Below are 27,540 nucleotides of genomic sequence, written 5' to 3'. Positions count from 1 at the left end.
ATTTTTATTATACAAATCTGATTTTTTTTTCAGATTCCTGAGATTTAAACTCAGAATTGCAAGATATAAACTTAACTAATTAACTAATTTGCACGTTTATAACATGCAGTTCGCAAGCTTGTAACTCGCAATTAAGAAGAAAAATTCTTAGATATAAACTCGCAATTCACTCTGCATTTTCCTTTTTTATTTTTTATTTTTATTCTGTTGCGGAAACATAAAACAGAATTTAACTTGCAAATCTAAGGGAGAAAAAAGCTTGCAACTGTAACTTGCAATTGACATAAACTTGAATTTTTTAAAAGAAAAATTCTTAAATATAATCTCACAATTTACTCTGTATTTAGCTTTCATTTTTTTATTCTGTTGACGAAACAAAATATGCAAGTTTACAACTCACAATTTCAACACAAATTCACAATTCTGATTAAAAAATTCTGAATTGTGAGATATACATTCGCAATTGGGAGAAAAATTGTTGTGAAATAAAAAGTCGCAATTAGCCTTTTTAATTTTGTGACAGAAACAAAAAACAGAATTGCAAGATGTAAACTCACAAATTAGATTAGTTTATAACTTGCAGTTTGCTAGCTTGTAACTCGCAATTGCAAGATATGAACTTGCGTTTTTGAAAAGAAATAATCTTAAATATAATCTCAATGTACTCTGTATTTAGCTTAATTTTTTTATTCTGTTGGCGAAACACAAAACACAATTAAACTTGCGAATTTGAGGGGAAAAATATTCAGAATTACGACGTTAACTCACAATTTGCAAATTTATAACAAGCAATATGCAAGTTTACAACTCGCAATTTCAATCAGAATTTTGAGAGATGTATTCCCAATTGCGAGAAAAAGTGTTGTGAGATAAAATTTTGTGACCAAAGCAAAAAACAGAATTGCAAGATGTAAACTCACAAATTAGACTTTTTTCAGAATTGTAAGATTGAAACTCAGAACTGTGAGATACAATCTCTGCATTTCGAGATAGAAACTTAGAATTGCAAGATAAATGTAACCTCACAATTTACTTTGCATTTAGCTTTAATTTTTTTATTCTGTTGGCGAAACACAAAACATAATTAAACTTGCAAATCTGAGGGGAGAAAAGTTCAGAATTACAACTCGCAATTTCAACACAAATTCGCAATTCTGATACATTTACAATTCACAAAAGTTTTGTGAGATAAAAAGTCGCAATTACCTTTTTAATTTTGTGACAGAAACAAAAAACTGAATTGCAAGATGTAAATTTACAAACTTTTTTTCAGAATTGTGTGAAACTCAAATTTGCGAGATACAGTCTTTGCATTTCAAGACAGAAACGCAGAATTGCAAGATTTACTTGATAAACTTGCATTTACCTTTTTTATTTTTTTTATTCTAGAATAAACAAAAAAACAGAAATAAACTTGCAAATCTGAGGGCAAAAGGTTAGGTTAAACCTAAAAGGTTAGAATTACGACGTTACCACACAATGAGCAAATTTATAACAAGTTTACAACTCGTAATTTTAATTAATTCGCAATTCTAAGAAAAAAATCTGAATTGTGAGATATACATTCGCAATTGTGAGGAAAAAATGTTGTGAGATTAAAAAGTCGCAATTACCTTTTTTATTTTTTTGCAGTAGAAACGGAATTGTGAGATGTAATACAAATTGGTCAGAATTGTGAGATATAAAAAAAGGATTCTGAATTTATTTTACAATTTTTAGTTTTTTCTAAGAATTGTGAGAAAATTTGCAGTTGCCTTTTTCCAGGCTTAAAGATTATTTGCAGTGGTTTGTAAAATGTAGCTTTTGTTCACCTTTTTTAATTTTAATTTTTTATTTTTTGCATAACATTTAGCAAAAGTTATCAGTTAACATGACAGACTGAACAGGAAAATTCACATTTGCATGTAGACTGTTGACTCCAAACCAATCAGAACATACCTGCAACATGTTGAGAAGCACTGATTCATCGTTCCTCGAGGGGAAGGTTCGTACTGTTTTTAAAGTACAAAAAGTTTTCATCGTATTCTGTTTTGTCGTGTGATTTATTTACATTTGATTGGTGAAATTGGTGTTTTATAAAGATCAGACGGCCTGGCCCTGAAGCCAGTTACACAATAACATATACAATTAGTGTAATTGGATGGCCTCCAGGGCTTTTAATCAGCAAAGTAACTTATATTTAATTATACTTAGATGTGTTGCACATCCAGATCAAGATCTTGATGTCTAGCAGAGATATGCACAATGGTAATTATTTTTTTCCAGTCACAGCATCTTTTTGAAAAAATTGGAAGTAAAGCAAAGATCATTTAAGTTTTGCTAGAAAATACTATTTCAGTCCTATTTAATTACATTACATTTGTTAGTGTCCTTTTTTATTAATAATCTAAATAAAATGATCACGATGTGTAGAGAAATAAATAATGCATTTCAGAAAGTCAGAAAGCTTAGCAGATTTTTATAGTTCAGATGTTTTATTGTTGTTTAACCCTCCCAGTTTAGGAGTTAAATAATAGAAGGAATACAACGCAGTGAATTTGAGACATCTGAGCTCCCTGCAGTTAAATGCCAAAGAGTCATTTTGTTCAATTCTGAAAATGTCTAGATTGCACTGGTATGTCACAGGCAAACCACAGGCGTATCTCTCCTAAAGTGCTGCGATTACCAATAATATAAATTCTCCCAATGGGATTCGGGAAGTCAGTCAAATGTTCCTTCACGAACTAAAATTCTTCTGAGTTTGGTTCAACACCCCAAATTAGATATCATTTGGATTTCAACTGCTGCAGAAAAAATGCTCTAACTTTTGCATGAAGCAAAGACTTTGCATTTACTGTAGTTTCAGTGTAGCTGCACGAAAAGAGCTGCAAAAGTCATTAATCATTTCCATCTATTGGAACACGTTCCCTTGTATATCATCTTCAGGGGTGCCTCAGGAATATCCGCATGTCATTTTTGTGTGGACAGAGAATTAATATTTTAGTAAAGCCATCAATGAAATCAATCCTTTCAAGCACCATGAAATGGTGAATAAAGACGTAAAAGTATATATTGCTCAAATTTTTGAGGTAAGAAATTAATAGTTTTATTCAGCAAGAATGCATTAAATTGATCAAAACTGACAGAAGAACTTTTTATCATGCTGTGGATATAAAAAGAGATGTCTGCGTGTTGAGAACCTATTATGTTTTTGGCCATTTAAACACATTCAATCAACATCCAGTGCTGTAGCAGGGTGAGAGAGTTCAAAGAGGACGAATATAATCTTTGCAGGCTGGAGTCGGTTCCGAAAGAAAATATTCCCAAACCCTAAAGTCATTGTGGCAGTATCATTACCCTATACTTGCAGTAGCATTTTCTCTCAATTACCTCCCTGCTATCACATTTAGCCTGTTGCAGTAACCATCACGAGAGTCGGAGACTGGGAAGACTAAACTTTTTTTTTTCCTTAGGTTTTTGGGTTGTGTTACCATTTTCCCTTAAGCACCGGGAACGACCAGTTCTAGTTGAAATGTCTTGAAAGAATAGAAAGCTGGACAGGTTTGCTCCCCATGAGAATGATTCGATTTCGAGCAAACAATGGCAGCCTTATTTTTATGCAAAAGAAACATCAGACCAGTAGCCAAGCAAATCACCTGGTTCCACAGACTTTTGACGTGCTGGAATAATTCATTTAATCCACTGCTGTGCACATATGGCCAGGTTATATTTTACCACTTTCCTAAGGTTTACGTTCAGAGGAAAGCAACTCTTTGCAGCTGCTGTAATATCCCGACTTTCTCTTTTTTCCTTTCATCCAGGCTTTTTCTATTTTAAACACCTGAGCAAGAGCCCTCCTGCATCCAAACAGTGAAATGAAGCCGGAGCTGTATAGTGGCGAGGTGACAGGCGATAGTTCCCTTGCGAGTTGCTTTTCTGGATACCTGCCTGTTTGGGTTGTCCTCCAGTTACTCAATCCATCAGTACTTCATATTATACAGCCAATAAATCATCCTCAATCTACTGCGGGATGAGGTGAAATCCCCCCACATAAATCTGCTATTAGTTTTACCTTGCATACAAAATAGAACTAACTGACTGTGGATACATGAGAACGGCGTAATAACTATAAATATTTTTCAACTAACCAGGCCGTTTCAGAGAGGAAGTAGAGCCGTGCAATCCACAGCGGAAGGGGAAAGTGTGAGGTGGAATTCTCAAGGTTAATCTGGTCCAAAATAAGCACGCTCTTGTACAGAAGTGATACCCGACCCTCGTCCAGGAGTGCCTGGTGTGAGGGTCTGCTATAGACTGATCCCTTGATTATTCCTCAGACTCTGCTGAATAAATCACTAATCCACACTCGCTCAGTTACACAGCAGATATCAGCTGGAAATGCAGCCCCTGACCTATGCATGTGAAAGGAAGACCCCTTTTGTGGGGTGAATGTTTTATTTTAGGTTTTGTGAGGTTTTGCATGATAAAACTATAGAAACAGTGCCCAAAAAGACAGTATTTTACCACTCAAGCAATAATACTTTGAATTTGATGTAACAAGAAGTCAATATTGAGTAACTTGCATTACACAGATACTTTAATTTAATTTCATCCATTAATTTTTTATTTTATTCCCAGAAGAATTAACCGTTGAGCGTCCCCAAGAAACACACAGTAATGGTTTTGCTGAATTGAAGCAGTGTTTTCAAGGAATCTGTTGATTGAGTCAAAACTAGTGGCCGTCTATGAGTGAGCTATTGAATCAATCAATCAACCGATTTGTTTTAAACACTGATTCATTCAGTAACAATACTAGTGACCATTTTTATGAATGAGCTATTAAATCATTTGATCAACCAATTCGTTCAAAACACTGATTCTTTAACAAAGCTAGTGAGCGAGCTGTTGAATCATTTAAACAACAATTTGTTTATAACACTATTTCATTCAGTAACAAAACTAGTGATAATTTTTATGAGTGAGCCATTGGATCATTCAATCAACCGATTTGTTCAAAACACTGATTCATTCATTAACAAAACTATGAATGTTTTTATGAGTGAGCCATTGAACCATTCGATCAACCCATTCATTCAAAACACTAATTCATTCATTAGCAAAACTGGTGATAATTTTTATGAATGAACCATTGAATCATTCTGTCAACCGATTAGTTCAAATGACTCTTTCATTCAGGAACAAAACTACAGGCTGTCTTTATGAGTGAGGTACTGAATCATTCGATCAACCGATTTGTTTAAAGCACTCATCTATTCAGTAATAAAACTAGTAACCATTTTTATGAATGAGTCATTAAATCATCCAGTCAACTGATTTGTTTAAAACACTGACAAAAACTAGTGACCTTCTTTATGAGTGAGCCGTTGAATCATTTTATCAACCGATTCATTCAAATCACTCAATTTAGTAACAAAAATAACAGACCATCTTTATGACTGATGCATTGAATCATTCGTTCAACCAATTCATTCAAAACACTGATTTGTTCATAAGTAAGTAAGTAATTTGATCAACCGATTTGTTCAATTCACTAATTCATTCAGGAACAAAACTAGAGACTGTCTTTATGCGTGAGTCATTAATTATTCGATCAACCGATTTGTTCAAAACACTGATTCATTCAGTAAAAAAGCTAGTGACCTTCTTTATGAATCTTTTTTTTTTTCGAATGTATCGTTTGATTCACTTGTCGCCGCCTATTGGTGAAAACTATGTAATCTTCAGAAAGAATCACTAAAAATACACAGTTCTGGTGTCTGTGGACCAGTAAACCAAATATCTTAAATACTTTTTTTAGATACATCTTTAATAAATGTATCATTTGTAATGATTAAATATATAAATGTAATTAAATAATATTTTTTTTTTTTTGTTGATATGTTTGTAACATGATTAAGCAGCTTATTCTTGCTATGGTTAACTTATTATTCAAAGGCGTTTGCAAGCAGCAGCTTAAAATACATGCAAATTCAATTATATATAAATGGTGTTCAATTATTATTTTGTTAATATTTATAAACAACTCTTCTACCTGTTGCCAAATTCCAGTTATAAGGTAGGCTTCATTAAAATAAAAATGTGAAATGTTTCTCAACACGCAGAATTCACACGGTGGAACTGAAATGATACACAACTAGTCGCACACTTAAACAGTACTTGGAGTCAAGAAAAACGATAAATCTCTGAATCATCGCCATGGCAACAGCCCCTACGTCTCCTGTACTTGACTTCAATGTTACGGGTATTTTAATGGAAGCCTTTGTCACATATTACCAGTCTTTTTATTCCCTTTTCCCCCTCGCAAGCCGCAAAAGTTCCTTTTCTGTTCCTATTTTTATGTACAAGTGATCTCAATTAAGGACCTCCATGAAGGCTAGAGGCGGCAGACAGTCATGCCAATGAGAGCAAAAAGGAAATTGTCTTTGTAGCATGCCACCACCACCACCACCAACCCCCCCCAAAAAAAAAACAGCCCCCACATCTCCATCACCACCACCACCACAGGCCCCCCTCTACACTTTCCATAACGAACACGGCGCGCTTCCAAAAAACCATCATGTTCCTAAAATTTGCGACCATAACACGGCTCCAATTTGCCAGCTCTTGTGCCTCTCTGGCAACCCCAAGTCCTGAAGGTCTCGTCTGCAGTGATGATGTCACTAACCAGTCAATGACAAAATGGCAATTATGGGCTCAGATTAAATCTGAGGGTTGAAAGGATGTTGAGAAGGTCTTCCTGATGAGGTAAGGCTATGAATTCTGTGTACGAATCATCACCATCATCCCACTCGCGCGTATGTTCTCCCGAAGCGTGCCAAGGATGGAAAGTAACTATTTAAAATTGGAAGCCTCCATAGCCCCATCAAATTGCTCCCCGCATAAAGCCATAATTAAGTGTCTCAAAAAATGCACCACTGTGAAATGGAGCCCTGATCCAGGGACTTAAGTGGCTGTACTTTTCCTCTCAACCGTCAAAAGAATGCGGGACGAGAAAGAAGCGGAGAAAAACACTCATGTAGCACGTTACATAATCCCAGGGCTGTATGAATCTGAATTGGAGTCATTTGGATATCATTAAAGCCCTGGAGCTCAGTGTCTCTTCGTGTTTACATTACCAGTCAACAATGGTTTCTTTGTCCCGTGTCATCACTTATAATTCGCCGTGAGGGGGGGGAAGTGTTGCTGGCTCGTTTTTTTTGCGCGACTACTTGTCTGGTTGTGTCGAAACCGGCCTTTTTCAATACACAGGCCGTTTTTGATGAGCTACCCGCGCTGGATTACGCTGTCAACCCCGTTAAGAGCTCGGCGTATCACGCCATCAGCAGATAAGGGTTCGGTTACGTTCGGCTTATCACATCATCAGCGTTTGAGCTGGTTCGAGTCCAGCGCGAGTGTCTGGTGACAAACGGCTCAGAAAAGCGTGCGGTAATCCCGCGTTCTTGCTCGGTGGACGGCTCCTAACCCCTCATCTTTGTAGCACATCATAGCCAGCTGTGTGGGCTCCTCTTGGCTCATTAGGAGATCAAACGAGACGCCCGAAAAGAAGTGGGCAGAGCTCTCGAGGCACAGTGAGCCGCTCGAATCACGTGTGCTTTCGGTGCTGATATTGCCTGCAGATGGCGGCCATACTGTACCGGCAAAGTGGATTCAGATGTGACAAATGCTCTTTGATATCTCGTTGTGTATATGATTTAACACGCCTCTCTGTTTGGACATGTCGACAGTCGCTTCATTTCTCTTATTAAGTTTTATCTGCAACATCGATAGCCGTGAATCTCGCGTGCATCTGATCGAGAGCACGCATCTGTGAGGAATTATTAACATAAATCATCTCTTTTTGTATTAGGTTTATTTTATTGTCCAAACAAATCAGAGAGCAGAAATCAGCGAAAACTGTTGGAGTAGCACACAGGGTGTTTTTTTAATACCGTTGTAACTCTGATTTATCTTTTTATGAATTGGAAATTGATCTTTAATAACATTGGCCAATCTTGAACACATTTTCGGTGCTCGGGGCAAATGGAGATGGAGTGTAATTCAATCGCAACTTGTATAACTCAAACTATTTTTTCTCTCTCTCTCTTAACAATGTGCCAGATGCATGTCAGTGCTTCCTGAAGCTTTTTCTATCCCTCCCACGTACAAGATACTCGAAACGTACCCATGAGACCACCGCCACCCCCACTCATGCCACCCTGCAAGACTTTCATTCTGTGTATGTGCGCAGTACTTTAGTTCATCATTTGTTTTTGTTAGTTTTGCAGTTGCTTCCAATTGGTTTGATTATTTTACATGGCAAAAATGGCAAATATCTAAAAGTGTTTGCCAGTGTTTGCTGGACACATTGTAAACCTCTTTAGGCTCTTTCGCATTTTTCATGCTTTTTCCTACTGAAATATTATCACCAAGACAAACATTTGGCAAAATTTTGATTGACTGTTGTCACTGATTAAACTAGTTTGATTTCTCTCGCACGATTCTGCCAAGAATAATTAGATGCTTTGTTTATATCCTATTTGGTTTATTGGCTGTGTCTGTGTTCCCATCAAAGTTATGGACCTATTATTCGGATCATTTTTTAAAATGTGTGAAACACATTGCAACACTTATGACTTGGGTTAATCACTATCCGTGAGTCTGTTGAGTCAGAGGGAGAGATTGCCATCTACAGTATCTCTGAGAGATGAAGAGTAAGCGTTATTAAATGACACATGCTTTAGTTGCGCTGCCAGAACATTGAAGGCTGTATATGGATACACGGTTCAGAGAGTCAAAAGAAACTTTGCTTAAAGGGTGTTAAAATGGCAGCCTGTTTAGTCTGTGCTTTATGAGGTAGAGGTGTGTGTGCAAAAAGTGTATAATATGATTCTGAAAATATTCTGTCATTGTGGCTCACTCAAATTATCCCAGCATGTTGCTCTGTGAGTCACACTTTCTCAGACAGAGATATGAATAGGTTTCAGTTGAACTCCACTTTCTTTAAATCTATTCTTTTAGTATAGGAGGGTTTTTTATAAATTGTTTTACATGTATTTTAATTGTAATACCTCTAATAATTATAGTGTTGGTCAGACAAAGCAGCAAGTTTAAATTGTTTTACTAGTAAAATGTGACCCTGGGCCACAAAACCAGTCTTAAGTAGCACGGGTATATTTGAAGCAATAGCCAAAAATACAATGTATGAGTCAAAATTATCAATTTGTTTTTAAAGCCAAAAATCATTAGAATACTAAGATCATGTTCCATGAAGATATTTTGTAAATTTCCTACCGTAAATATATCAAAACCTAATTTTTTATTAGTAATATGCATTGCTATGAACTTAATTTGGACAACTTTACAGGCAATTTTCTCAATATTTAGATTTTTTTTTTGCACCCTAAGATTCCAGATTTTCAAATAGTTGTATCTCAGCCAAATATTGTCCTATTGTCACAACTCAGGCAGGAACACACGAACAACGACGTAATAAAAGACGTACATTTAATAAATCCAATGGGAAACAGGCAGACACAGGAACACGGAGTGGTAACATCAGGGGATAACATCAAAGACCGACAAGAGGACAGGGGAAAACACACACCTTATATACACACAGACTAATTACAAACACAGGTGCAGACGATGAGGGAGAAACCAAAACACACTGAACTGCGGGGGAGAATGGGAGAAACCAACATAAAGTCCAGGGGTGTGACATTACCTCCCCCTCCCGGAAAGGCGTGTCCTCACGCCGACAAACAGGAAACAACAAACAGTCTTAGGAGGGGGTTTCGGCGGAGGACGGACTCCCGGGAGGAGGGCAAGAGATGAAGTCCAAACAGGTGATGGAACAGTCCATGGAGGAGATGACGGAGGGAGGAGCCAAGGAGGTGACAGGAGGGGGCTGGAGCAGGAGGAGCCAGGTGGGACCCAGGCCGCAGCCAAGATGTAAATCCACGGTGGAGCCGATGGAGGGAGGAGCCATGGTGGAGGAGAGGCTGACGACTCCATGGATCCGACCGACGGAGGCGGAGCAGGTGGTGGTGGAGCCCGAGGCGGAGACGGAAAGCCGAAGATCTTGGGTGACGCCGCGGATCCGGAGGGCCAAGGCGGAACCCAAGGCTCTGGCGACCAAGGCGGAGATGGAGATCCGGAGATCCGCGGCGGAGCCGGAGCGACAGAGGGCCGAGGCTGTGCCCGCGGGAGGGAGGAGGTCCAATGAGCCGGTGGGACGGAGCGACGAGGCACAGCCGGAGGAGTATAGTCCTGAGGCGAAGATGGGGCGACGACTGACCAGGGCGGAGCCGGAGGGCCGATGGAGCCCGGTGGAGCTGGTGGATCGACGGGCGACGGCGGAGACGAGGGAGCAGAGAGCCGGGGTGGAGCCGCAGGGTCGGAGGGCCGAGGTGGAGTCCAGGACTCTGAGGCTGGAGGCGATGGTGAGGGATCCTCCAGCCATGACACCGATGGAGACTGGCAGACCTGCGGCAAACCCACCGCACAGATGGTGGGCTGAGGGTGAGCAAGGGGACAGACAGTCGACAACGGGAATTCAGGTAGGCTGGGCGGAACCAGCGGAGATTCAGGACTAGGCAGAAGAGGGAGGGTGGGTGGGAAATTCAGGCAGATAGGTATTTCCATGACACAGTCCATTAAGTCCCCATAATCTTGTTCCAGCTCACCCTCAGTGGTAGTGCAGTGGGCGGGGCTCTCTACCGCCCCTTCTTGCTCTTCGAAGTACTCCACCGGCGCGGATGTAATAGTCGGCTCACGCACCTGATCAGCGGTTTTGACCTCTTCGGCACTCCATAATGTTGTCGCTCCGGGCTCGGGCTTTCCGTCTGTGACGGGCTCATAATCCGCGGGTCTGGGTGGCTGGCTGGGCTCTGGGTCCGGAGTGGCACTGGCGAGATTCTCCGTGGAACAGGCGGGAAACGAGGATCGGTTTCTCGCCAGTGTCCACTCCACAAACGAGGCAAAGTTCGCTCGAGGGCCGTCCTCGGACGACGGCGCTCTGCAAGACGCATTGAGGCTGGCGTCATAGAACGCACAGAGCGCGTCGTCCGGGTAGCTGGTGGTATTAGCTACTAGCTGGAACATTACTGTGTAGCCCTCGAGCGGTAATTCCCCCTGCTTCAGCCGTAGCAGGATGAATTCTGGTCGGAGGAAGGGATCCATGGGGGAAACACACTACGGAAACAAAAGACTGGAGAAAACGAACGGAAAACAAAACGGAGGTGAACACGCAAAAAAAAACTGTATCGGTCGGTCTTTCTGTCACAACTCAGGCAGGAACACACGAACAACGACGTAATAAAAGACGTACATTTAATAAATCCAATGGGAAACAGGCAGACACAGGAACACGGAGTGGTAACATCAGGGGATAACATCAAAGACCGACAAGAGGACAGGGGAAAACACACACCTTATATACACACAGACTAATTACAAACACAGGTGCAGACGATGAGGGAGAAACCAAAACACACTGAACTGCGGGGGAGAATGGGAGAAACCAACATAAAGTCCAGGGGTGTGACACCTATCCTAACCATACATCAATTGCTTTCAGCTTTCAAATTATCCCAATTTTAAAAAAATGGCCCTTATGACTGGTTTTGTGGTCCAGGGTCACAAATATTGTTTTGGATAAGTATAATATTGGTGGGACAACATATACCCAGCTGTTGGGGCACGTTGTCACAAAAGGTCCACATGTTTTTCTTGGGCTATAAAAGTGAAAATGTTCAATAGCTTTTTCTTTGTAGTCAAAACTTTAAAATACAGACAGGCATTTTTGTAAAAATACTAAAATGTGTAGATTTCTATATACACATATAAAGATTCAATAAAATCAGTACTTTCTAAATTCTAAATATAATATGCATTTGAAAATTTCCAATTGACCTTTTTTGCCCAGCATCTGGAAAAAACACAGTATTGTAAAGTTCATGTTGCAATCACTGTGTGTGGTTTAATTTCTGCGCATGCATATTCCATTGCCATTGTGCATAGAAAAAAAGTGCCTGGACTAATTTAATAATGCCCTTTCTGTGACCGATTTCAAGAAAAACATAAAAATGATATATTTTCTCATAATGCAGTAATTGAATCTATTCAGAACCACAAGAGGCAATTTATTCTGTTTCCATTCAGATATTATAAGTGATAACAGCAGCTTCAAACTTTCACAGGCAGAGTTAAAGACTAAAGATATAAATGCTCACTGTGCTGTAGCTGCAGAATGACTTTAGCTGAAATTTAATGATGTGATCGGGACATCACGTGTTTGAGTGGCATCAGTGTAATGACTGCATGATGCTGGAACTATATGAACCACAAAAAAGAGAAATCCCTGTCTTCAAAGACAGACCACATTGGAAGCAACAAACATTTCGCCTCTTGAGATCTTTTCATCCTTTAAAGCCTAATTTAATCCTGCGCTCTCCAGGGAGCGCGCCTACGGAGAACTTCACTGAACCTATACACAAAAGAAAAATGTCACCTTGTAGTTATAACTTATTATTAAAGATACTAATGTAACAGATAATGCTTAGCCTATATGCAATGAAATCCGACCGACTTGTAAATCTTTATCCGGACTGGAAGCGATTGCGTGCCAGCGCGCTCTAGTGCCACTGGAAACACCTACGTTTTCTGAATTATTTTTAAGACGGTTTGTCTAATCCGCTATGATAGGATCTATCAAATCTTAACTTTTCGGAGAGCTGACTAAACCGTACACAATCTCGTTGCGGCGGTGAATTAAGCGTCCTTTAATACAGGAAACGTAGTTAATGACGACTGCGCGCAAAGCGCCAATTGAAGTCTGCTTGAGTGTGTGTAACCCGCAGCACTTCCCAAACTCATCAGACTGCAGCGCTGAGCGCACGGAGAGGGACTGACGGCGCTCCGTATTCGCAAACAGAGGACATACCTTGGTCTTTGGCTAATTCAGACTGTTGTGATGCGCATTCCCGTAGATCCCAGCGCCGGCCGGAGGTTCAGTCCGCCGGTGTCGGTGAAGATGAATGATGTGAACCCGAGCGCAGGACCGCAGCAGCAGCAACAGCAGCAGGACAGCGCGGTGGTACCAAGACTCCGCGCACAAGAGAACCGCTCCATGGCCGAGATCATCGCCGACCACCCCGCCGAACTGGTCCGGACCGACAGTCCAAACTTTCTCTGTTCGGTTTTGCCTTCTCATTGGAGGTGTAATAAAACGCTACCGGTTGCGTTTAAGGTAAGAGCTGGATTTAAAAGCGGCGTTTTGGAAAATGCGTTAGTCTTTATGAATACAATTATGTATTAGTGTAACATGGAGTGTTTGGACTATTGTTGTGTGTTAGTTTTTATGGCATAACTTTTATAAAGTGAAAAATGTGAAGCTTGTGCAGGTCAAATTTCTACGCCGTTTTAACACTGCTGCTATTGCGCTGACAAATAGGCCTACGAATAGAATTATAGTGTTCAAAACTTATTTAAACAACATTAATGATAATATATAATTTAGCAAAATATACAAAGTGTTGCTAAATTTTGTATAGTGTAAAGTGTAGTATATGTTAAGAATACAGATTGTATATTGAAAAATAGTAAAATGTCTGTTTTAATTTAGGCCTATACAAAAAGCACCTCTTATAATTTTATACATTTCCGTCGGTTTTGCTGAATACAATTTTGTCATGGATAGTTAGTGTGTCAGTGGACTGAATCGTGCCTTTACACTCTTATAGGAGTGTGTGAACTGCATTTATTTTTTATAATAGCACTAGACTTTACTGGAACCAGTTTAATTTAATAAGAAATAATGAAATTGCTCTGGCATTATTCACTGTTTGATGTGTAATTCTGGCCTGTGGCGAATCTTTGCTCATGGCTTGTGTTTACGGTCAGGCCTGTGCAGGTGTGGTTAGCTCTTAGGTAATTTGCCAGATTAGTAGCTACATTAGAGTAATGATGAAATAGAATTGCAAGATCATATGCAAACACATCGCCTCAGGTGCAATATGCTTGCGACTGATGTTACCGACGGTAGTAATAAATCTGATGTAACTAAAATTTTTTAAATGTTTAATAGCTTTAATGATAGATAGACACGCATACAGCGTAGACGTGCAAATCTAAATATAGATTTATTAAATAAATGAATCATATTCATAATTTTTCTAGGCCCTCAACACCTTTTTAGACTACTTCAATCAATTTTGTGTTTAATAAAAATAGAGTCTTGCTATTAAGTAATCAGGAACTGTCTGAGGAAGCTGCTGAACTGAACGTCTTGCACAGTGTAAAACGTTGCATCATTGTTCTCTCCACAGGTGGTGGCCCTGGGAGAGGTTGCTGATGGGACGGTGGTCACAGTTATGGCTGGCAATGATGAGAATTATTCAGCTGAGCTCAGGAATGCCTCAGGTGTTATGAAGAACCAGGTGGCCCGCTTCAACGACCTGCGCTTTGTCGGCAGAAGCGGAAGAGGTCAGTCCACCTTTTGAGACCTATTTGTGTAGTTTTCTGATTGTTGAACCTTTTAAATCCCTTAACATGCAGGTTACATTGAAAACTGTATTCATATCCAGAAAATCAAATATGTGCTTAAATGTCATTCACTGCATGTTTGCACTTGATTGTCGAAACCAATCAAAAGTTTGGACACACCCTTTTTATTATTACTGTTTTCATTGATTGTCAAAATTGATCAAAAGTATAGCCACACCTTATTTTTTATTACTGTTTTGATTTTAGAATATTAGCAGCTGTCAATCTATGAAATAAAAAAAAGAAAGCATGGGAATCATGCATCCTGTGATGCTTTTTAAACATTATTGAGTTCACATGGATGATAGACACTAATTGATGTTTGTCAATCACTATAGTCTTATCTATTCCAAAAAATATTTTTTATTAAAGTGCGCATTTAGGGATAATTCAAAATAATTGGGGCATTTTTTCCCCCAGTCATCTCAATGGCAAAAAAAGTGTCCCTAGATTCGCCCTACGATACACAAATGATATGTAGGCACAATTAAAAATTATTTTACAACAGAAAGTTTTTAAAATCATGTCAAACAATTTCAGCTGCTAGTGCAACTAATACACTTACATACCATACCAGTTTATGTGTGTTTACACAGGCTTGCCCTATTGCAGATTGTATTATCGCACCATGCGTTTTTCTATTAAGCTTGATCATTTTGTGTTTATTTACATTTGCACAATGTCATGTGGAGAAATCCTCCAGGGAGATTTGGTAACAGAGGCACACGGTCACACAGGGACACATGACATTCTTAGAATAATTATAGTCAGTCTGTGTACTGAGCTATCAGTTACGAGCCAACACCGTTGTGAAACCACATCACCACATTGCCGGTAAGAATGTGCTCATTAAATTACAGGTCTGTGTGCGTTGCGTCCTAAGGTTTCTCATACCATCGACACTAACTTAGCTGTCTGCGCAACAGTCTTTTGTTATATAATTTTGCGTATTGTTCAGATTTGAAGTATTGCATTTCTGCGAGGTTTAGAATCACTGCACAAAATTGTAAAAGTAATGATGCTTCCTGAACACACTCTGTGTCTGCAATTGGTCAGTCAAGCAGATGGCCATGCCCCCAAACTCACACCATTGGTTGCGCCAAATTGAAACTCGCAGGCTGTATTCGAAATCGCATACTGTACTTCCTTACTGTATAGTAGGAGAAAAACAGTATCTGAAAAGAGTAGTATGTCCGAATTCATGGTACTCATTAGAGCAGTAGGCGAAAACTACTAATGGCTCACTACTTCAGTCAGGATTTTGAAGTGTGCATCTGACACTTTGGTATCCCATGAGGCCACTGGAGAGGATTTGTGAATGGCAGTGAAGCAACAACTGATTTTTATACAGTGTAATGAAAAAATAGTTACTTTTAAAGAAATTTTCTCTCAGAATTTTGCTAGTAAATTTTAAAATTATTACAACAAAATGACAATTAAACAACATTTAGAAGCAGGAAGACTAAAATACTACTTTCTTGTAAAACACTTTTAAAAAATATTTTTTATGGTGTGTTTGTGTCTGTGTGTGTACATATCAGAGGTTGTCCTGTAGGTTCATAATTAAAAATGAAAATGTGAACAAAATTAAATGCAATTAAATGTGTTATTATAATTAAAAATTAAAATGATGGCTAATAATGTATTATGACAAAATATTTACGGCCCTGTCCGTCAAAATGACGGACAATGTTCAAATCTAACGCAAACTCTGAGAGATATATATATCAGAGTTTGCGTTATAGACACAATCAAACCAGAATTTATTCAGACACCTTCAAAATTTGTTGATTCATTATAGTTTAGAAAAAGGTAATAAAATATGACAAGAACTCAAGAGTTAAACTGTGTCAGAACTAATTCATTTTGATAATGTCAGATACAGTAACTTTGATAGAAAGGTATGTAACAAAATGGTCAAAAAGGTCAGGTCAAAGTGTCAAATCAAATTTTGGTCCCAAATTTTTTAGCAATTTTACTGGTAATCCACTGTATGAAGAATTTTTGGGTCACAGTTTACTTTATTTTGCTATCCTCATTTACATAAATGAACTATATTGTCCTGCACCCACTAGTAAAAAATATCAAAAATTATATGTGGTGTCTGAATAATTTTTGGTTTGACTGTATATATATATATATTATTTACAAACTTTAAATTTAGTTTGAAAATGTTGTTCAAAGCTTGTACACTGCATGAGAAGATGAAATAGCAAGGGGAATCTTTTAGTTCTTTGATTCATGATTTTTGACACTTGAGGTTTCTTTGATTTGCAGAAGATTCTAGGTCACAATGACACGCTATATATTGTATTACCAATATGTTCAAATTATTTGTACATTATGAGAGCCATTTGGTCGCATTTAATTATATTTTATGATCCCAAGTCTTATAAAATCAGTGTCAGCAGATCTGTGCTGCTGTGTGGTGCTGAGATTCCACGCGTCTTGCCAGCTGTTTCTCAGCGTTGCCAAAGTATTCCACCCACTACTTCCTGTCTCCAGCAAACCAGGGGCATTCATGAGTAGGAACCATTGGAGCGTCATGTTAATCCCTTGTTCCCCTGTGTTAAACCACCAGAGAGCACAAATTGTCTGGAAACGGTGTTTAGGGAAGTGAGCTGTCTAGATTGCTGATGCCCCACAGTGTAGCGTTGCACAATTTCCCAGCAGCCCGCTGATCTTCATTCGGAGAAGGTTAAGATGAAAACAAAAAAACAGTATGCTGAAATCATTATCGCCAATAGTCAAATCTTGAAGTGTCCCCTCAATTATAAGCTCAGAGAGTTTGGTCTTGCTTTGACAGAGAGTAAAGCCCTTAAATGTTTCTGTGTTTGCACAGGGAAGAGCTTCACCCTGACGATTACAGTATTCACAAACCCACCGCAAGTGGCCACTTACCACAGAGCCATTAAGGTCACGGTGGACGGACCGCGGGAGCCCAGGAGTGAGTACACCTTATATTACATACTGCTGTGACTAACCACATCCACGAGGCCTGTCATCACGTTCACCTCGCGATCGCACCTCATCAAAGGCTTGCGGTCGTTCGGTGCATGTGCTGGTGATTGATTTATTTATTTTTTGATTTCGGTCTCAATCTGATGTCATGAAATCATTGCCCCAAGTAATTCTCTCTGGGTAGGCAGATTGATGACTTTCATTTTGCTTAGAGGTTTCGGGATTGCTGTTACCATATAGAATAAGTTTAGCAATAATCTTTCAGTTTTATGTTTAAAAATATGGATTAAAGTTCCACAGTCCCTTCCATGACTAATTCATTGGATATATATATATATATATATACATACTATAATTTCCGTGTGAAATTATAGTATGTGTGTGTGGGATATTCAATGGAATCGTGGAATATTTTTGGAAAGTTGTGAACGAGAGGGGAAAAACTTTGTCGCATGTGCTGTCCAATTCATGAACAAATCACTGGTTACTTTTCTTTTTAATGAATCGGTTTGCTGAACGATTCTTCATCAATCGCTAGAGCTCACTTCCTCACTGAATTGTTAGTCTGACTCACTCACTGAGCTACAGGTTATCATGTTCTACGTAAAATGAGACAAGAGCCATTAATGTGATGTGACGTAGAAGGCAGCATTAAAAATTTGTAAGGTTTGTGAAACCAAAATCATTCTATTCTGACTTTGTTCATGTGACACGTAGTTCAAGACACAGTCATCATAAACTAAGTTTTAAAGTCAACATGAATCAAAACTGACCTTATTTTGAGGGATTCATTTTTCCTAATATGAATGATTCATCAGTGTCATTCCGATGATTCTTTAAATACAGTATTAATGATTAAATAAACAATATTTAATATTTTATTTTAAAATGTTTAAACAATTTATATTTTTATTAATATTTAAATTAAATATGTCTGGTAGTAGTAGTATTTAAATTGTAAATATATATATTTTTTAATAATGTATATAGTGTGTTTTATTCAATGATACTTTTTCCATAATATTGTAGGTTTTTAAAAAAATATATAGAGTATTTAATTTAATAATAATTTAATTTATATATATATATATATATATATATACATTTTGTACATTCTGTGTAATGCACTTTAAGAGTTCAAAATTAAAAGCTTCAACCCAAGTTTTTAACAAAAAAAAAAGTCAGTGAATTGACTTGTACCTAAATTTAAAGGGGACTCAACCCTCTTTTTATTTGTCTGTCTAAATTACATTCACACTGGTTTTTAGAAAGCCAACAAATTAGACTAAAATAATAGAATTAACAATTTTGTATTTTTGTTATTCATATGATAGTAATAGCCAAATATTGTAAAAAAGTTGCACTGTAAAATAAATCAAAATTATTATTTTATAGGTATATTATTTTTGCTTTACACTACAGTAGGAAAATTACAATACTTCTGTCCTAATTTCTACACTTGAAAGAGATATTTTGAATTTGGACTGCGATAACATTACCCATTTAAACCAGTGTCTGTCAGCAATTCATATTTTTAAGCTTTTATTTTGACGGAAACAGCAATAGAGCTTTTATTTTAATAGAAATCTTCAGTTGCAGTAAAAACAGGTTTACAAAAACGTGTCTCACTACAAATCTAGAAAAATGCTGTAATCATCTGCCGTGAAAATAAAGCATAACTTGTGGCCGTAGCGTTCCCAAACGAACGCCAAACCTACAGCAGATGCAATAAATTAGTCTACTGCATTCAATTTGAACGGAACCGTTCTGAAGCAAGGAAAACACTGGATCACGAGCTGATCGCCTTTTTATTTTATAGGCTGCGCTTTTTATTTTAGTGTGCACTTTGTTCTGAAACGCGCAGCCAATAAAATAAAACAAATATTATATATATAGATATAGATATATAGATATAGATATATAGATTTTGGACTGGCCCACTGCAAAAATAAAATCCTGTGGGAAGCACTGCTTTGAATTGTGCACAACACTATGAACTGACAAAATAAATTGACTTCAAGTTGGCTATGGAGAATTGACACTTTACCGGGATGTTTCTGGTAGCCGGCTGGTCTTGTCAGTGTTATCTTAACAAGCTGTCTGTCTGGGCGCTAGGTTAGTGTCTGCACAGAGGTTCTAGCACGGTAACATTGTGCTTACATCAGCTTGTTTTAATGGCTCTTATAAAAGAGTGAAAAAAAATCTACTACATCTTTCAGTGCCAACTGGTCTGGCAAGCAGCTGTTTTACTTTATTATGAAAAAATATATACTTTCGTCTTGGCGTGGAATTCAAGCCTATCACATCCCTAACAACATTTCTGCCTCTCTTTTTCTCCCTGACTTTCAGTCTATTCTCAATGAACACATATGGTACTAGTATTTAGAGGCACTTAGACACAACGGCTGTATATGGTCTTGATTCTTCATTGTATTACAATGGCCTCTAGCAACTACAGGCCGCGTCTTTGATGTTGAAGACTTCCTCTATTCCTGCCTTATCTATAAGTGAAGTTTTGAAAGGCTTGCAGGCCGTGTTATTGTGCGTAGGAACAGATGAAATGGTCGGAGTACCGGAGGTCTTTTACGGGGGGCTTTTTTGTACTGCTGATCTGATATTGTGGCTCCTGTCTCGGCTGTGTCTTAAATATTCTTTTGCGGTTATAAAACGCTGTCAGATTTCAATTTAGAATGCCACCTGTGTGATAGACTAAAATATTTCACAAGTTTACAGAATATATTGCACAGTATTGGCTGTTTAATGCTTGCTATTTGTAATTTTTTAATGGTTAACCCACAAAGATCCAAATATACAAAAAACAGTGAAAAAAATCTTTCACCTTAAAAATGTTGTGTAGGAGGCCTCTAAAGCAGAAATATATATATATATATTTTTTTTTTACATTTTTGAAAGTTTTTAGGGAGATGTTTTAATATTGCAACGTTGGGCTCTTGGGTAGCAGAATTTCAGTGTTTTTACATTTTTTATTTTTTATTAATAATGTTTCATTTAAAATGTAAGTATTGTTTAAATAATATTGAAATAATTATTTATTATTATTAATATTTAAAATATAAATTAATTTTTTTCTTATAAAATGTAATATTTTATATAGAACATTGTACTATTACACAGTAGTGCGATTAATCACATCCAAAATAAAAGTTTTGTTGTACGCTATATATGTGGGTGTACTGTGTGTATTTAGTATGTATAGATAAATAAACACACATACAGTATATATTTTGAAAATATTTACATGTATATATTTATATTATTATTATATAATATATTTTAAATTTATATTATATGTAAATATATTTAATACGTAAACATAACATATTTTCCCTAAATATATCCATGCATGTGTGTGTATTTCTATATACATAATAAATATACACAGTACACACACATATATTATGTAAACAAAAATTTATTTTGGATGCGATTAATCACAATTAATCATTTGATAGCACTATAACACATTATTTGTGCACAACAAGACCATTAATGTGCGCTGACAAAATAAATAAATTTGTTTTGACTTCAATTTGACTTTTGGGAAAAAATTTGTTTTTCAAAACAACAGATTTGGGTAAAAATGTCTTAACTTTGGCTGAAATGAGTTAATGTTTACATTTGTGGTTTAAAAATGGTCATTGATGTAACTTCCAGTTCATTCATCACACTGGAAATGGAGGTTCATGTGCATTGCATTGTGGGATTCAGTATTCAGTGCAGGGTGCTATGGTTGTATACTGAAATTGCATACTAGCATACATACTACTAGTACTATTGCTGAAATATATATGTACACTATTACATACCTCTAGCCTGGAAAAATCCAGACCCTAATCTATTAAGATTAAGGGTCTGGCATCGAGCAATGAAAAGGGCCTAACTCGAGGGGCGGCACCAAGCATGCATTTGAAACTCTCACTGCACGCAATTGGATGACGCCACGACCAATCACAACAATACACGGTGTGACATATCCAGAGCTACCAGCGGAGCTAACTGATGGATTAAACTCTTGCCGTATCCAGTCGGCAAAACAGCAAAAATGTCCTTCTTGCAAAGGAACTATTCGAGCGCGGTTTTCTGTTCCTCTTTTATATGAAAAGCCAAGTCTAACTCGTTCATTGTAGCGGCCAAAGCCGTTTCAAACAACTGGTGTTCATCTGTAGCCATCTTTCAATGTTTACTAAACGATTCCGGACGTCGGAGCGCTGTCGTCATCAGCTTAGCTCGCCTCTGGCCCGCCTACATCAGATGCATCGATTTGATTGGTTCCCAGAACTGCTTACGTAATGCAGTAACGTGCATCATTGCTCGATGCCAAAGTGTCTTGCAGACACAATTCAAATTGTGCTCTCGCGAGACCTCTGGATTTCCAGGGTAATATACCTCAGCAATAGTTGTTAATATTTTAAATTAATTTTTTCTATTTTTATTTTAAATTGTTTTAAATTTTAGTAATTTTGTTGTATTTTTTTGTCATTTTTTTTGTATATTTATATAGCTCCTATTAATTTGTACCTTATTTACTGTAGTAGTTGAAGTTTAATTTAAATAAAATGAAAACTGATGCCTTCGCAGCTAGTGTAAATACGTTTTTGTATTTAATATAATTAAATTATTAACAATTTTTATTTCATTTTAATACTTTAATTTTAACAGTTAACTGTAATAAGCATGTGCTGTACATAATGTGCTAATTTTCTTTATGCATATAATAGAATAACTGTATTAAAGTCACAATATCTAAGATTGTTTGATTAAAATATTCAAAAACCACTAGAACAGTGTAATATATTTTGCTGACTTTTTACTTACATTACCCTAAATGTTTCAAAGAATGTTTAAATCAAAAAAAAATAAGCAGACTGTCATTGTGCCACCTGTATATTTTGCGTCCCTTTTTATTTTGTAGAAAACATGGAAACCCCAAAGACACTTTAATATGTTATGCATTTTATCAGACAACACACAGAGTAGCATTATAATAGAACTTTCAACACACTTAAATGTGTCTAGTGTGTCCTCGTTTCCCTTTCACGACTTTCAACCCCACCCTGGTTTGCACTACAGTGACCTTAGTCTTCAATACATTAGCTAATCCATGAACATGATTTCTCCCCAAGTCCCATCAGATTGCGGGAATGAATTGACAACAACTCCCAAAACTCCAAACTCAATAACAGCGTCATCAAACAATGCCTTTGTTTCTTCGTTTGTTTTGAATATGTGCCCTCTAGTGGCAAAAACTTACATATTGTGCCTTTAATACCTACTACTTTGACTGTGTGCAATATTTTGTCCCATAATGCAATGCACTGAACTTGACCTTCCCTTTCAAGCCACAATTGTTAGCATAACTGATAACTGGATGCCACTTGAGGTCATGTGACATCACATGTAGCACAATGTAGCTGTGAAATGTACTTTCTTTCCTCAAATATAGTAGGTAATATGACAGTATAGATACAGTTCAAATGTCAACGTCTTGAAGCAGCTACAGGTGTTTGGAATCATTCTGAACAGTAAATGCAAATAAAAACGAGACTCAAAGCATGGCATCAATTAAGCAGAGACAATAGAGAAATAAACAGACCAAGAAATAAATGGTCAAACATCACCTGCGCTCTGAGCACATGCAGATGTCCATGCGTTCGCTGACACTGATCGTTATGGAACTAATCACACGTGCCCTCTTAATAATTTCACATTTTTTCGCCCTGATTTTTATCGAAGAACGGCTCATTTACAATTCTGCCTCATTAAACCTCAAATTGGTGTTAATGAGCAGGTAATTAAGGAAGAGGCCCGTCTCGCACGTTCAGACAATGCCTGCAGTGTTCCGTCAGCCAAACACCTGATGGAACATCTCTGTGCGTTTATATATTTTGAGAATCGTAGAAATAACTGTAACATGTTTTTGTACATAAAATGATTAGTATTTCAGTCAAAATATCCTCATTATGTCCAGTACGGGTGGCTGTAATGTTCATTTGGGTCATGTTTTTCCTCGTCCACCACACAGGCCTCATTCTGAGGCTGATATCCAGTACAGGAAGTGTATTAATGTGTTTGTGTATTTAATAGATCTTGATGGGTGCCATATGAACTGTGAATCAATAGGGCCGGGAAAGAGCTAGACAACGAGAGCGTTGAGTATTTGACTGTGACAGACGTCTCTCAGTGAGTTTCTTCTTGATTGGCTCACACGTGGGTCCTTCTGGTAGCCAGAAGTGCTCAGCGAGTCCACACACCTGTTTTTTATCGGAGTTGTATCATAACAGTGCAGGACTGCTGTCTTAACATTTGAATTGAATTATGCAGGGAGGTTTTTGTTATTTTAAAGGTTATTGCATGACTTAAATGTCTTGGATATGTCATAGCTACTTGTTGCTAAATGGTTGCTGTGCTGTAAGCTGACAAACATCTGAATGAAGTTAACAATGCTGTTTTTATATTTTGGTGACTTATAACCACAAAGAACAGTACAGCTTTTACATGCACTGTGGATGTTTGTACATGTATTAATTTGCTGGACACCTTTGAAATGTATTTCTTCCCATTTAACTTTTAAACATAACTGTATTGATAAAAGTAAAACGTCTTACATACAATACAGTAATACTTTTTTCTGTCTTTTTTTTATGCCATCGTGTGATGGCAAAGCAGAATTTTCAGCAGCTATTACTCATTAAAAATTTCTTCTTATTATCAGTGTTTTCAAGATTAGAGATGATGAATAGAAAGTTCAAGATTACAGCATTTATTTAAAATAAAGTTTTTGTTGTCGCTTTTGATCAATTTAATGTGCCCTTGCTGAAGAAAAAAAAAGTATTACTGGCCGTAAACTTTTAAACGGTGGTATATATATTCATTTTTTTTTATATTTTACACTACCAGTCCAGTCAAAAGTTTTTGAACAGTAAGATTTTTTATGTTTTTTTAAAGGAAGTCTCTTCTGCTCACCAAGCCTGCATTTATTTGATCCAAAGTACAGCAAGAACAGTCCAATTTTGAAAATGTTTTACTATTTAAAATATCTGCTTTCTATTTGAATATAATCTAATTTATTCCAGTGATTTCAAAGCTGATTTTTAGCATCATTACTCCAGTCACATGATCCTTCAGAAATCATTCTAATATTCTGATTTGCTGCTCAAAAACATTTATTATTATTATTATTATTATTACGTTGAAAACAGCTGAGTATAATTTTTTCAGGTTTCTTTATTGAATAGAAAATTCAAAAGAACAGCATTTATCTGAAATAGAAATCTTTTGTAACATTATAAATGTCTTTATCATCACTTTTGATCCATTTAAAGCATCCTTGCTAAATAAAAGTGTTATTTTCTATCATTTCTATAATTAATAATAAGCTTTTTATTTTGATAATAATAATAATAAAAATGTTTCTTGAACAGCAAATCAGTATATTATAATTATTTCTGAATGGTCATGTGACAGAAAAATTTTGTTGATCACAGGAATAAATTACATTTTAAAATATATTCAAATAGGAAACTGTCATTTTAAATTATACAAAATCCAGGATTACTGAACTTTCAAATTTTACACTGAAATTATTTTGTGTTCTTTGAATATCCTTTCTTCAACTTAGAAACAATTTATGTTAAAAAATGTACATAAAAAGCACAATTTCAGGAGAGTTTCAGCCTGTCTTCCTCATACAGATAACCTAAGAAAATGAGGGCTCAGGTGTCATGTGACTTAATAACCAGCATTTTATTGGTTATATATATTGCCATATAATATGTATGACAAGTATGTTGCTAGTTTGTTTTGGTCACATGCCTGTCCAATGTTAACAAGAGATGCCTGCTTGTGGTTTGCTGCTGCTTCCATGAAGTGTGTGTGTGAGTCTTTGTGTACACACCAACTCCTAATAGCACTCATTAAGCGTCATTTGATCTAATAGTCGGGGTGGGGTTGGTTAAACTAACATACCTGCACTGGGGGCCCTGTGTAATTATGGATTCAGTGTTAGACTGTCACTGTGTAACACCTTTAGGAAGTGCACTATGCATCTTTGTCTCTCCGCAGCTCAATCACAGCAGTCAAACGGCACGACCGTTAGAAGTCGCAGAGACCGCAAGTAAATCTGCTCAAAATCCCCTTTCAAGCGGATTTGCTTGAAGCTAAAATCCCAAATCTGACACATGAGGCTCATTGTTTTGACAATCTCACACATCAACAAGTTGAAAGGGGATAATAATTTAGCCTTAGCAATAACAGCGGCTGATATTACAGTAAAAAAAACGCCAGCTTTGGCGCGTCGTGCGGCGCTCCTTTCAAAGCAGACCACACAAGACTGATAGACGTTGTTTAAGCGTACAATGAATGAAGTAAAAAAGAAGTCGGCTTCGCTTAGCAGAGGCGTCACTTTGAGGCGAGTTAAGTTTACAATGGGAACTGCTCACATAAAACCAACCAAAACAAGAGAGGAGAAGGAGAGAAAACCAGAACCGCAGGCTCGATCCGTTCAGGCTGCGTGTGAAGGTGCCAACCGCCGAGGTCACGGGCTCAGGCTCTGTGTGTGTGTGTGTGTGCGTGTGTGTGTTTGCGTCTGGTTTGGATAGTTGCTGCGTACATCAGTGCTGCATCATTAGAAGTCGAGAAATACTGATGGCGCCCGGTTTCGAGTCGCACTGCTTTCGTATCCGCATGGAAGTGATGAAGAAGTGTGCCTGCGGTTTGAAAAGGGCCGAGGGCCTTTTGCCTCGGTGTGTGTGTGTCTCTGTACCCTTCTCTGCTTGGCTTGCCTCCTAAATGCTGAAATGTAAAGACCACACAGACACCTGGCAGTCCTCCACAGCAGCCTGGCTTTTTCCTCCCACTTTCCTTTTTCTCCTTCCCCTCGCTCTTTCTCTGATTTTCTTTTCCAGTTTATTCCGTTCTTCCGCTGACTTTCTCAAAAACCCTGTTGATGACGGCCAGTGATGAATTTCCATAATTTCCGGGCTGCCGTATGTGTGTTGCTCGGACGACTTTCTGTAAGATGTCTCTAAAATATTCCTTGTCGGATGTTAAAATGACATTCAGCAGATGTTTTTGTGACTTTTACAGTGGTCTTACCCACAGGTAGTCATGTCGTATACCAATGTTTGTTTGAGGTGAAACAGCATCCCTGGTGGAGACAGATATTTTAGGTTATTTTAGCCTTCTTTCAAATGCTTCTTTTGAAATATTACAGTTGACACAAAATTAGCTTCACAGCTTTGATTAATTGCAGCATTTTCGTATTTACCAGCATTTACCTTTTTTTTTTTTAAATCATATGTACACTACTAAAGTTTGGAATAATTAAATTTTTTATGTTTTTAATGTTCTATTATTCTCTCCAACGCTGCATTTATTTGACCAAAAACAGTAAAGACAGTTATATTGTAAAATATTATTATAATTTAAAAAATAACTGTTTTCTAGTTTACTGCAGTGGCATGCGAAAGTTTGGGATCCCCTTGCAGAATCTGTAAAATTGTGAATAATTTTACCAAAATAAGAGAGATCATTGGTGAAAACTTTTTTGTTAGGAAGATCAAGGTTAATTTGTCTTCTGGGAAACATTCAAGTATCTTCTGTTGCTTCCGAAGGGCAGTACCAAACGGAAAGAAAATGATATTTCAGCAAAATAAGAAAAATTTGGACATCTTTATCCTGTTCAAAAGTTTTCACCCTCCCAGGGGGACAGGTAGTCATGTTATATACCAATGTTTGTTTGAGGTGAAATAGCATCCCTGGTGGAGACAGATATTTTGGGTTATTTTAGCTATCTTTCAAATACTTCTTTTGAAATATTACGGTTGACACAAAATTAGCTTCACAGCTTTGATTACTTGCAGTATTTTTGTTCCTATGATATTGCTTTTTTCATTTTTTTTTAAATCATATTTACACTACTGTTCAAAAGTTTGGAATAGTTACATTTTTTATGTTTTTAATGTTCTATTATGCTGTCCAACGCTGCATTTATTTGACCAAAAACAGTAAAGACATATTGTAAAATATTATTATAATTTA

At 37.3% G+C, this 27,540-nt stretch overlaps 1 protein-coding gene across 1 annotated transcript in view; it reads left to right on the top strand.

Moving 5' to 3' along the window:
* Window positions 1-27,540, top strand: part of runx2b (RUNX family transcription factor 2b) — a 54,579-nt gene that overhangs the window by 6,622 nt on the left and 20,417 nt on the right. Inside the window, exons 2-4 of the mRNA XM_073852936.1 lie at window positions 12,966-13,225; window positions 14,304-14,460; window positions 17,363-17,467. Of these exons, the coding sequence (XP_073709037.1) occupies window positions 12,966-13,225; window positions 14,304-14,460; window positions 17,363-17,467 (522 nt within the window). The remainder of the gene's footprint in view (window positions 1-12,965; window positions 13,226-14,303; window positions 14,461-17,362; window positions 17,468-27,540) is intronic.

Source organism: Garra rufa, chromosome 13 (assembly GCF_049309525.1).
Source record: "Garra rufa chromosome 13, GarRuf1.0, whole genome shotgun sequence".
NCBI classification, from domain to species: domain Eukaryota; kingdom Metazoa; phylum Chordata; class Actinopteri; order Cypriniformes; family Cyprinidae; genus Garra; species Garra rufa.
This window is presented reverse-complemented; position numbering and strand designations above follow the sequence as displayed.